This window comes from Pseudophryne corroboree, chromosome 6 (assembly GCF_028390025.1).
Source record: "Pseudophryne corroboree isolate aPseCor3 chromosome 6, aPseCor3.hap2, whole genome shotgun sequence".
NCBI classification, from domain to species: Eukaryota; Metazoa; Chordata; class Amphibia; order Anura; family Myobatrachidae; genus Pseudophryne; species Pseudophryne corroboree.
Window position 1 is genome coordinate 724,934,848 of NC_086449.1, and position 12,376 is coordinate 724,947,223.

The 12,376-nt window shown below is 47.5% G+C and overlaps 1 protein-coding gene across 1 annotated transcript in view; it reads left to right on the forward strand.

Annotated features, from left to right (window-relative positions):
• The window catches only part of LOC134935614 (protein S100-A1-like), a 56,753-nt gene extending 50,319 nt beyond the window's left edge, over nucleotides 1-6,434 (forward strand). Inside the window, exons 2-3 of the mRNA XM_063930555.1 lie at nucleotides 3,448-3,642; nucleotides 6,221-6,434. Of these exons, the coding sequence (XP_063786625.1) occupies nucleotides 3,448-3,642; nucleotides 6,221-6,364 (339 nt within the window). The 3' untranslated portion in view covers nucleotides 6,365-6,434. The remainder of the gene's footprint in view (nucleotides 1-3,447; nucleotides 3,643-6,220) is intronic.
• The last annotated feature ends 5,942 nt before the right edge of the window (nucleotides 6,435-12,376 follow it).

Genomic DNA, 12,376 nt, shown 5'->3' on the forward strand with positions numbered 1-12,376 from the left:
ACACACACACTAGTTTTACGGACCCAGCATATACTGGGTCACCTCAGTCCCCACCCCTGTGATTGGCTCCGCCCAGTTCTGGAAACCCCCCCATGCAAATCCTGCGTTTGCCACTGTGGTGAGCTAGGTAATTGATAAGAAAGGTGTTTCACCACAGGTGATGGCAATCATACATTACCAGGAAAGTCCAGGAACAGAGCATTTTCTCCCTCATGGAGAGGGTCAGGTATACAAGTATGATCTGGTCATGTGACTGACATGTTTAATGGCTGCTGATTACACGAATGTGCAGCGCAGACAGCATGCGGCCATAAATAGGATGATCTCCTCCTCATTACTGCTATTATTACCATAATTAATATTCCTGTTAAGACGAGGCTATTATTATTGTATAATGTATATAGAGCTACTGTGTGTGTGCTAATTACTGCTAATTACATGTGCAGCCCATTAGCCAATTAAGGATAGTACTTATATGCCGGGCTCAGTCATCATTACCCCACATGCCTCTGAGGAAGCTGGTGTACTAACTGTGTAAGGTAATGGTGCTGGTGGTTTTGCTGGTATCTGTGGTCCCACCTGGGACATTTCCTGCTCACCATGGACCTCTGTCCATACACTGATCACTTATTCATCACTTTCTCCCCTACTTACCTGTCTCACCAAGTATGTCACTAATCTGCTGCACAGATATCTCATGCCACAGATGCTGCACCATTGGGTATATACCTGGGCTACACCTGATCCCTAGCACAGAGCTGCACCATTGGGTATATACCTGAGCCTGCAGCATAGAGATGTTGTATACAAGCTTTGCATTGCTTATAGAAAGCTCAGTGTACTGGAACCTGGTCTTCTATGTCTGATACAGTCTATAATTATGTTGGGTTGTCTGATGTAGTTCCTTACACTTCCATGTTACAGGAGGCTAGTGTAATATGATTGTTTGTCTTCTCATCCTTTGTTTTTAACTAGTTTTCCCTAATTATAATATATCACACAGTAATACATCCCATTGCCCATTGAGTGATTAGTAATCTCCTACCCCCTTCTGATGAGACATGGGAATCTGGTGGCTCTAGTAAAATGTTGAATTCCCAACCTTAGCCGGACCCTGGTAATGATCAGCGCTAGTCCTGGGTAGTCTGCTTTCACATGACGCAACGTCCTGAGCTGCTGCACATTCACTAACCCTGGACACTTCTGTGAGTGTGAAAGGGGTAGAAGTGAATTCTCTCCCAGGTAACCACTGCACGTTCCTGTACTTGCTGCAGGCATTCCCAACCTCACTCCTCAAGGAACACTAACAGTCCAGGTGTTAGTGATATCCATGTCTGAGCACACGTGATGTAACTAGTACCTCAGAACCTGGGTCACTGAGAACTGCTTCAAGCCATGTTACAGAAGCTGTAATCGGTGTTCAGACTGGACCCCAGTAACTATTGGCCCTTACTGATGTCTGCGCATGGAGATATTATCATAGGCCTGTAATGGGACCTAAGTTGGATCACCCGTTTTACACTGCCCATCAGCTGGGTCCAACCCTGCATGCCACCTGGGTTGGATTACCGGTCAATTGGACCTGGGTTATTTTTCATGGACCCTATTACAAGAAGCCGCGTTCCGGCAATCATCAGTCTCCATGCTCTGTACTGCGTGACTGGGCATGTGCGGAGGGAGGCCCCGCATGTGACAGCTTTCACTATAGCAGCAGCCTGATGGGGACACAGCGCTGTCACACAAGCTCCTTCCCAGCACTATATCCTGTGATATCTGACTGTGACATTCAAGGGCGGATCCAGAACAAAATGACAGGGGGGGCACCACAATAGGGGAAGGAAGGGGGGGTTCGGCACATGTGCTCCGGTAAAAGGTGTGTGGCTTTGTAACCAGGGGTTTGGCCTCACAGAGAATGCCATACCCATGAGTCACGCCCTCGTTTTCATCATGCTGGGGGCATGGAGTACAAGGGCAGTGGGTGACAGGATGAGAGTGCGGGGACAGGCCTGGTAGGGGACAAGGTGAGCGTGCAGACAGGTCTGGTAGGGGATAGGGCAAGTGTGCGGGGACAGACCTGGTAGAGGATAGGGCAAGTGTGTGGGGACAGACCTGGTAGAGGATAGGGCAAGTGTGTGGGGACAGACCTGGTAGGGGACAAGGCAAGTGTGTTTTTAGTTGCAGCGTCCCCTTCTGTAATTATTTTTGTTATAGTCCCCATTTTTTGTTGGAGTGGTCCACCTGCTTTTGTTTTTTCTTATAGTGCTCCTCTTTTTCTGTTTTGTTATAGACCCCTCAGCTCCTGCCAGTGTGTTTTTTATATAGTGCCCTCTGTCAGGGGCATCAGAATGATTTCACTCTGGGGGGAGCAAGTTTGAATTCAATTCTGGCACCCTGCTGTGGTGCCAATCTCCTCTCCTTCAACCCCCGCCTCCGCTGTAGTGCCAGTCGCTCTCCAACCCCCCCCAAATCAGTGCGGGGGGGTGCTTACCTCTGCATCCCCATGGGTGTCCCCTCTTCTGTAATACCCGGCTGTCTCCTCAATGGTGATGCATTACTGGGAGAAGGCGTGCTCCCCTTGCCCCCCCCCCATTACGACGCCTATGCCCTCTGTCTCCCGTCCTGTTTCAGCATCTACCTGTCCACCCACCTCACAGCAGCAAAGCATTTTTTCTTCTCCCGACTCCTCTGTCAGGCTGTGGCAGTGTTGCGTCCTCATTACAGCAGATAAGCGACATTGCCGGGACTGGCGCTGCTGGAAGGGACCATCACGAAGCCAGGGCACATGCAGCTAAAATGAAAGTTAAAAAATCTTCTAAATGACAGGGGGGCACGTGCCTGTGTGCCCCCCGCCCCTGGATCCACCACTGGTGACATTATCGCATCACCACCACCTTTACACCATGAGTTGTGAGGACTCTGCCACTGAGTGATTGTATAATGCTGTGGTACTGTGTGATGGGATTTATAGTCTAGAGTTTTTTGTTTTTAAACCCCTTTATTACTTTTACCAACAAGGTCTAAGCACAAAAGAGACATGTCTGTACAGTATGTGGGACTGAGGCCTCTTAAATGATGATTTTATGTGATTCTGTGAGGAGACCTGGAAAACATGCACCGTGTGGGGTCCTGGGGACCGAGTTTGGGAACCTGTGATCTATGGTACTATGTCTACGTAACTAATATATAGTTCCTACTTCACTCAATGACTTTCCTGTTTCTGCGTACAGAGACCTACTCCTCCCCCCCCTCCCTCCCTTCTCTGCCTTGTCCTCTGCGTACAACAGCTCCCCCCCCCCCCCCCCCCATCTCTCTGCCCCATCCTGTTGTCTTATTCTCTAGCTGCGTCCATTATCTCCTCATGTAACTCTGTTCTCTCTGCTACTTCCTGGGGTCTTTGTGCATATTTATCCCCCACAAGAGATGTCTTATTACACGTTTCCCTTCTAGATATTATACCACACTGCTGAGCTCCAGCCACTGTTACCCATCTACAGCCCAGAGATGCCTACACAGTTGGAAAGCGCCATACAGCGAGTGATCTCCACCTTCCACCAGTTCGCTTCAGGGAGAGGTGGGGAGGACAAGCTGAACAGGGGGGAGCTGAAGAAACTACTAAGGTACCAGCTGGGGGACTCTATGAAGGTGAGACCCCTCTAGTGAGGGTGTGGTATGCGTATGGGGTCACTTAGGGTGTGTAGGTGGCTAGTCACATAAAGCAGGGGTGCCTCAGCTGTCTGTATCTGGAAACGTATTTTGGGGTCACAGTGGCAGATCTGGTCAACGCTATACTGGTCTGCGCTTGGGGTCCCGGAAGGCTAAGTGGCAGAACATTATGATTCTATTGGATGATTCTGGCGCAATGTGTACTTCTTGCTTATGGGCCGGTTATAGGCTGTTCTGGATCGTGTACGGCAGGTATGTTTTAACTGCGGCCCTCCAGCTGTTCTGAAACTACATATCCCAGCATGCCCTGACAGTTTTGCTGTCGGAATGTTAAAGTTGTGTCAGGGCATGCTGAGATGTGTAGTTTCTCAACAGCTGGAGGGCTGCAGTTTAGACATGCCTGGTGTATAGCTGGAGTAACAGGGCTGGCTTGGCATGGAATGTGAGTATCCTGCTGTCTGACCCCATGACTTGGTGGGAAATGCAGTAACATTGCTGTATGTCAGTGGTTCCCAAACTCTCTCCTCAAAGCACATTAACAGTCCAGGGTTTTATGATATCCATTTTCCATCACAAGTGGCTTTATACATAAAATAACATAACTTAACATTCTGTGCTCAAACATGGATATCCTTAAAGCCTGTACTGTTGGGGTGGTTTGAGGGTAGAGTTTGGTAATCGCTACTGTATGTAGTGTGATCAGAAGTTTAGATAAAGGAGATGGGTAAACCTGTGTATTATGGTAATACGAAGCCTAAAGGGGAATTGGGTAGGAAGCCATAATCCAGGACCTGCTGGAAATGGGTTTGGGTGTCCTCGTAGTATCACGGTAGCGTTACCCCTGTTATGATTGAATGCCATTCTGATGCCAGAATGTGAAAAACTGCAGATAATATTGTTTTGATCAATCTCTGCAAATGCCTTGTGTGTGGTTATATATAAATCCTGTGTGAAAAGGTAATTCTGACTGTCCATTCACAGCCGGAACCCTGCTATGTGTCAAGGTAGCAAGCTCTGGGATAAGTCAAGCCGAGAAGGCTTCAGGGAATCGTATTGTATCCCCTTCCTCTCTGTATCCATAAACTATATTAAGTAGTACTGTATTTGCTCTATTGTGTTGTAAATGTCTTCTCAGGACAAATAGAATAGTACTGGCCTAGCTAGTATCTCGTTAAAGACAGAGCTTCAAAGGAGGGTTTGATGAAACCCTTACCAGAATGAAGACGTTAAAGTAAAGGCAGGTCAGGCCTGAAACATGTTTTCTCCACTGGCTTGTGTATCTCCTAACAGGTTGTTTACTGACCACAGGGGTCACGAGAGAAGACATGCTGGCTAGGGAAGGCGATAAAACCGTCTCTCGGCTAGCTATGACTGTCTTAGTATGATTGATAAATCTGATTGCCCAACTTCAAAATTAATGGGGAAAGTAATTAGCCAGCCCCTGTGTATATGACCAAGAGAACCCATGTCACAGTTGTGTTTACACAAGAACTATGACCAGAGCTTCAAAGGCTTAGACGATAAGGCCATTTGCCCGTGAGCGAGTGGCTGGGAAGCCCAGTATGAGCTGACACTCAATACCTTCTCTTGCTTTGGAAGGGTTAAAATTAACTCTCCAGGAAGAGGGGGGCTGAAGGGGCAGCCTGAGTTTTAAATAGGAGAAACACAGACTGCAAATTATGCGTTATCAAGGAAGCGAGTTAGGAGAAGAATCCTGGCTCTGTAGTGTCCCAAATATCTGAAGAGGCTTCACTTCATCCCATTGTTCCACTCTGCATGTGCTAGGATCGGTGGGTTTTATCTCCCTATTTTTCTTGAAACTTTACTGCATGTGACTTTGACTTTTTTTTATCATATCTTGTAACTTTTTTTTTTTTTTTTTTTTTTCTGTAACACAAGCTTTGAAGTTTTAATTATATTTTAATTTAACTTTACCTCTGGCTTTCTGTTGTGTATCCAACTCTCTGAAAGAGGTGTTACCAAAATATTATTAATTGTAGGTTCAGGCAAAAGCCATAAGTTTGCCTTGGGTCATACCCTAAACGTTTGTACTTTGGCTGGTGGCAATGGTCGTGTTGAAATTAACGCACGTGCTCAGGTATCCAGTAGCAGTGTCACATGGCAGGGATCTGCAGATTGGTGTATCTGGGGAATTGCGATGCCTAGGATCGTGATAACCCCAACCAGGTGTATGCAGTCCGTCCTAGCCACAGAAACTTGGCTAATGTCGGTATGATTGCATAAACATTCTTGGTAAGTGAGGCTGAGCAGTGGTCATGGAAGAACTCCCAATGTGTAAGTAGTCTCAGACGCACTGCTGCCATTTGTCCGATATAATTGTGACTTGGGGGTCTATTTACTAAGCCTTGGATGGAGATAAAGTACCAGCCAATCAGCCTCGAACTGCCATCTCGCAGGCTGTGTTTGAAAAATGAGTTAATAGTTGATTGTCCAGTTCTTTATCTCCATCCAAGGCTTGGTAAATGGACCCCTTGGTCCCTAATCTGTATACGTAGGTCATCCTGATGTGTTCTAACCACCTACCTTCCTATGACAGACTGTGACAGATGCATCATATGTGAACCAGATCATGAAAGGCCTGGATGAGAACAAAGATGGACTGGTGGATTTCCGGGAGTTTGTAACGCTGGTGTCCAATTTGCTTGTGGCTTTCAACAATGCTAGGCAGCCACAGGCCTGATGCCCTTAGGGGCTGCTTGTGGTGTCACCTGGGGCTGATTGTGCCTGAATAAACATATTGTAACAGTGTATGTCTCATGTGTTGTATAGGTGTTATCCCTGAAGGAGCACTGAGATGTGAAAGCTGGCCTGTAGATGTGATGGGATGTTATGGCAGGAGTGTGTAGTCTTGCTTGCAGCCTGTGACTATGGTGTGGGGATGAATGTAAGTGAGCACAGAATGAGCAATGTTATCATTCTATATAATAAAAGGCTAACGCTGCTCCTCACCTCTATGGGGGTATTTGAAGTGATTTGTTGACCAGTAGACACTAGATGGCGTGTAATGGAGCAACACTGTAACTGCTCCATTTGGGCTCGCACAGCCACGGGTGTAGACAAAATAGTTATGTTCTGTCATGTTGGTGGGCTGGTAACTGGCTTCACACACCATAATCCATTATACAGCAATCTGAGCAGAGTCTGGCATGTTAGCTAATGGTAAAGGTTGTGTGTTTTGCTCAGTGAAGGGTCCTAATCCTAAAAATCCCCAACACTGGTACTGTTGGCTCTCTTAACCAGAGATGGAGGATTGGTGGGATGCAGAGCATTCTGTATCGGGGCGCCCCCCCTGTCCAGAGCACACTAAAATCACTAGCTTTCAGTCTTAAGAAGCAGCAGCTTGTATCATGAGGCCTACTGTGACAAATTACATAGACAAGTTGGGAGTCTTAAGCAAAAATGATAATGACATAGCAGACACACTAAATGAGTTTTTTTTTTTTCCAACAGTATTCACTAGAGAGGACCCAATTCAGGGACTGACACACAATCTCAATAATGAGAATATGACACTGATAGGTACTTATTTAAGCGAGGAAGTAGTCTGTGACCGATTAAAACATTTAAAGATTAATAAATCACCAGGGCCCGATGGTATTCATCCAAGGGTTCTAATGGAGCTTCACTCTGAACTGGCAAAACCGCTATCTTTGATCTTTAAGGATTCAGTTATATCAGGTATGGTTCCCAAAGACTGGCGTATAGCGGAAGTAGTGCCTATATTCAAAAAGGGAAGTAAAGCTGAACCAGGTAATTATAGACCAGTTAGTCTTACATCTATAGTGGGGAAAGTATTGGAAGGTATTCTAAGAGATAGTATTCAGAAGTTCCTTGAAACCAATAAGGTCATTAAAAGGAATCGACATGGGTTTATGAAGGACAGATCCTGTCAAACCAACTTACTTGGCTTTTATGAAACAGTAAGCGCAAACCTAGATCAGGGTAAAGACGTGGATGTAATCTTTCTAGACTTTGCCAAAGCGTTCGATACTGTACCACACATGAGACTTATCTACAAGCTACAAGAATCAGGGCTAGGAAGCACAATATGCACTTGGGTCAAAAACTGGTTAGATAATAGGGAGCAGCGCGTTGTGGTTAATGGATCTTTTTCAACTTGGACTGAAGTGCTAAGTGGTGTGCCGCAAGGCTCAGTATTTGGACCGCTATTGTTCAATATTTTCATTAACGACCTAACAGAAGGTCTAGAGAGCATGGTGTCCATTTTTGCAGATGATACCAAATTGTGTAAGGCTATAAATACAGAGGAGGATGCTGAGTCTCTTCAGAACGACTTAGTTAAATTAGAAGCATGGGCAGCCAAATGGAGAATGCGCTTCAACACAGACAAGTGTAAGGTAATGCACTGTGGTAACAAGAACAAAAATAACACCTACCTACTAAATGGGGTAAAATTAGGGGATTCTGTACTGGAAAAGGACTTGGGTGTCCTCATAGATAGCAAGCTAAGCAGTAGTACCCAAAGTAGGACTGCAGCAAAGAAGGCTAATAAGATATTAGCATGCATAAAACGGGGTATTGATGCTAGGGACGAGAGTATTATACTCCCTTTATTTAAATCACTAGTGAGGCCACACCTTGAATACTGTGTACAATTCTGGGCACCGTACTACAAAAAGGATATCCTGGAGCTTGAAAAGGTACAGAGGAGGGCGACCAAACTAATTAAGGGCATGGAGACGATGGAATACAAGGAAAGGTTTGAAAGACTAGGCATGTTTACATTGGAAAAGCGGAGACTAAGAGGGGATATGATCAACATCTACAAATATATAAGGGGACAATACACAGACCTTGCGCGGGGGTCCTGTTTTTGGTTAGATCCACACAGAGGACTCGTGGACACTCGCTCAGTCTCTAACGGAGAGGAGATTCCGCACAATACGGCGTAAAGGCTTTTTCACGGTAAGGACAATACGTGTTTGGAATTCCCTGCCCGAGGGAGTTGTAATGGCGGAATCTGTCAACACCTTTAAGAATGGGTTAGATAAATTCCTAATGGATAAGGATATCCAGGGGTATGGTGCATAGTCATGCATTATAGTTACTATAAATAGGGATAAAATGCAACGACTGACAGCAGCATCAGTCAGAAATTTTAGTCAAATACCTCAGATACTATGTTACATGGCCCTATGTGGGCACTGCTATCATGTAGTGTTAGGACTGCTGACATCGGAGAAGCCGTGATGTGGCTCAGCAGCTTAAACATGTGTTTGCAAACGTGTAAACTAATTCTCTGAATTTCTATTACCAGATAGGTTCAGGTATGGTTACAGGTAATTATCTAGTGTGCTGAAGGGAAATGTAGGGGTGGGATTTGCAACCCTCCCTCTGTCTGTTAAGCAGCAGCAGCAGCCGCCAGAATGTGAGCAGGACAATATGCAGTGCAGGCAGAGGCACAGGAATGACAGCTTTCAGACCAGAGGAGGGTGGAGATGGCTGTAAGTGACACAGGGATCCCAGCTTCTCCTCCTCCCCGCCTGGGTGTCTGAGTCCTGTGTAATGTGTTATGCAACTAAACTATTTGGTATAAACAGTACCCAGCCATTATCTAACTATTAGTTAAAACTATTATACACCATTGGTTTAAATTTAATATACACAATCTATTCCTCCCAGTCCCAACATGACACATTCCAGGAGGACAAAATGCTCTCTACCTGGACTTCCTTCTTAATTTATGATTGCAATAACCTGTGTTGAAATATCTTTCTTAATTAAATAGTTTAGACAGGTGACGCCAATCATATATTATGAGGGAAGTTCAGGTAGAGCATTTTGTGTCTCCTGGAATGGGACATGTGGAAGGTATGCACAGTTTAATCTACTTCCCCCACTTTCAATCAGGGCCCACCTGGATTAAGTACCCCGCGCCCCCCAAAGGCTTACATCCCACCAGGGCCAGATTATCAAGCCTTGGAGAGAGACACCCACAGAGGGCAAATTGCCCTTACCCTGGACACCCATAGAGGGGGAATCGCCTACCTTACCAGTATATCAGCGGCAATATGGTGACCTGTCGGCTTCCCAGCGTCGGTATTGTGATAGCCGGGATCCCGACAAGCGATATGCTGACCACATACCGGCAGGGTTGGAGCGTCAAAGAGAAAAGTAACTGACAGAATGGGGTCTATTTACTAAGACTTGGATGGAGATAAAGTGCCAGCCAATTGGCTCCTAACTGACATTTTTCAAACCCTGCCTGTGACATGGCAGCTAGGAGCTGATTGGCTGGTACTTGATCTCCATCCAAGGCTTGGTATATAGACATCAAAGTGTTTACCTGCAAGGTGTAACAATTCTCTCCTCAATCAAACCTCGTACATATATGGGATTCTGATAGCACTTGCAATTGGCTTACCATAAGCCTGGATCTGCTTGCTGGTGCTCATTAGCTAGATGAGTAACATAGCACCTGATGCTCCTCTAATGTTATATCACACTTGGGTTACAGGTGCCATTCCCCCAGCAGGGACACCAGATGGGAAAACTAGTGGTGGAGCAGGTGCGGTCAATGCGGCACTCTGCCTCCTACCACTAGGCATACATTGTCAGATGTCTGGCAGACTTTGATAGCCTGGTCATACATGGATATATCAGTATATGGCCACAATATCTTGTCTCCTTCAGGGGAGAAACCAACTTCCCATCCTCCCCCACCCAGTGATAGAACAGGGAAAATGTTGGTAGGCTTCATCAGTGCATATATTATAACTGACTGGTACACCGCCATCTCCAACCTGCCTACTCTCCTGGAAGCTGCAGGAACCTCCCGCAACCCTGGAACAATAGGTGGGTTTCCTGCATCCTAGTGATGTAGGCAGGATGGAGAGAGACTCGTCTGTATCTGCAGGTCCGTGGGGTGAGGATGGAGTTAAAATTACACAAATTGTATAATTTTAGCCCCACCCTCTTCCTGTGGACCCACAAATTGTGGTGGCTTCCAGATGTGGGGGTGAAGCTTGATGATGTCATAGCCCGCCCCCGAAGTCTCCTGCAACATCTCCTCTCCAGGCTGCTCCCGGAGAGGAGAAATTTAAAGTAGGCAAGTATGCTCCACCTACTCCAACCTGTTCTCCTTCTGGTACACACTCACAGCCAGTGGCGCCGAGAGGCAGGGGGAGCAGGTAAAAATTGCCTGGGCTGCTGGAGGGGTCCAAGGTGGGGACTGGGTAGCTAACTTCCCTGAGGATACCTGTACTGTGGCTAACCGGCAGTGGCGCTGCCATCTTCCCGTGATATCTTCAGGAAGATGTCACCTCACATAGAAAGCAAAGACTCTGGCACTGTGCTCTCTAGTAGCCAGCGTCCTCTTCTCAAATATCACTGGGAAGATGGCAGTGGCTGGGGAGTAGGGACCTGCTTCCAGATCAAGTACAGTAGGAAGCGTGCAGTTCCTAGCTGCCATGTCACAGGCTGTCCCCTATGTTAAAATGGTGCTTTTCCCTTGTGGACCACACGGGGCCACTTCACAGACCCACAATTATTTTGTTAGTCACATATTTTTATACTAATATGCATAACCATGCCCACTTAATAAGCCACACCCCCAGGTATTTACCGGGTCTCGGCATGGTTCTCAACGGCACTGTTCACATCTCCCCTGCTCCCGCTGGTTCACCCGCGCACATCTCCCGCTGGTTGACCCACCATAGTTGCTGATATTCTTGCTGCCTCTTCCAAGAGGAGGCAGCCAAGTCGGCACAGCAATTGGTGTGGTGTCATGTAGGAGGGGGTTGAGGAGCAGTGGGTGTGGCTGCAAGAACGTGTTATCATGGCCCTGCCCCTGTTACACTAGATTGAGATTACCGGTATAGTAGGGAAGGGAGGGGGGGGTCATGATGACACGAATCGAGTCATTGGTACCCCTGCTACAAGGGATATGAGTGTTTCTCCTGGGGGTGCAGGGACATGGTTGCTGGCCGGGAGTCCTACCATCTTTTCCAGGTGGGTGGGAGGGCCAAGCCATTTTCAGTAGCCTCCTGTACATTCCCGGAGAGTAGGCAAGTGTGACTCGTACGGACACGCCCTCACACCTGCCCAACTCGCACGGACACGCCCTCACACCTGCCCAACTCGCACGGACACGCCCTCACACCTGCCCAACTCACACGGACACGCCCTCACACCTGCCCAACTCACCAGGAGCGGTTCTTGGTGCGGGCAAGCAGTGTCTGCACCCGGGGAGCTGCGGCCTGGGGGTGCGGCCCCAGTCACCCCGCAGGCACTGCCGCCTGCCCACACCCTGCTCCCCCGGCTGCAGCAGATGCTGTGGGCTTCCACTGCAGCCGGCTCCAGGGAAAGTGTCTGTGCGGTGCTGCTATGGGAGAGAGAGAAGAGCCGTGGCGGCCAGACAGAGCAGCAGCAACGGTCGGGAGCGGGGCAGTGGTTTTTTTTTTTTTTTTTTTTTGTGTGTTTGGGGGCACAGCAGCAGAGGGCACAACTATTGGGGGCACAGCAGCAGAGGGCACAACTATTGGGGGCACAGCAGCAAAAGGCACAATTATTGTGGGCACAGCGACTGGGGGCACAACTTTTGGGGCAAATCTACTTGGGGCAAAGCAACAGGGGGCACAACTGTGGCCATGCCCCTCCCCTATGAAGCCACGCCCCTAGTTTTTGGTGCGCGCCTTCTGCGTGCACTGTTTTGCCGCGGTAGGGTGGGGGC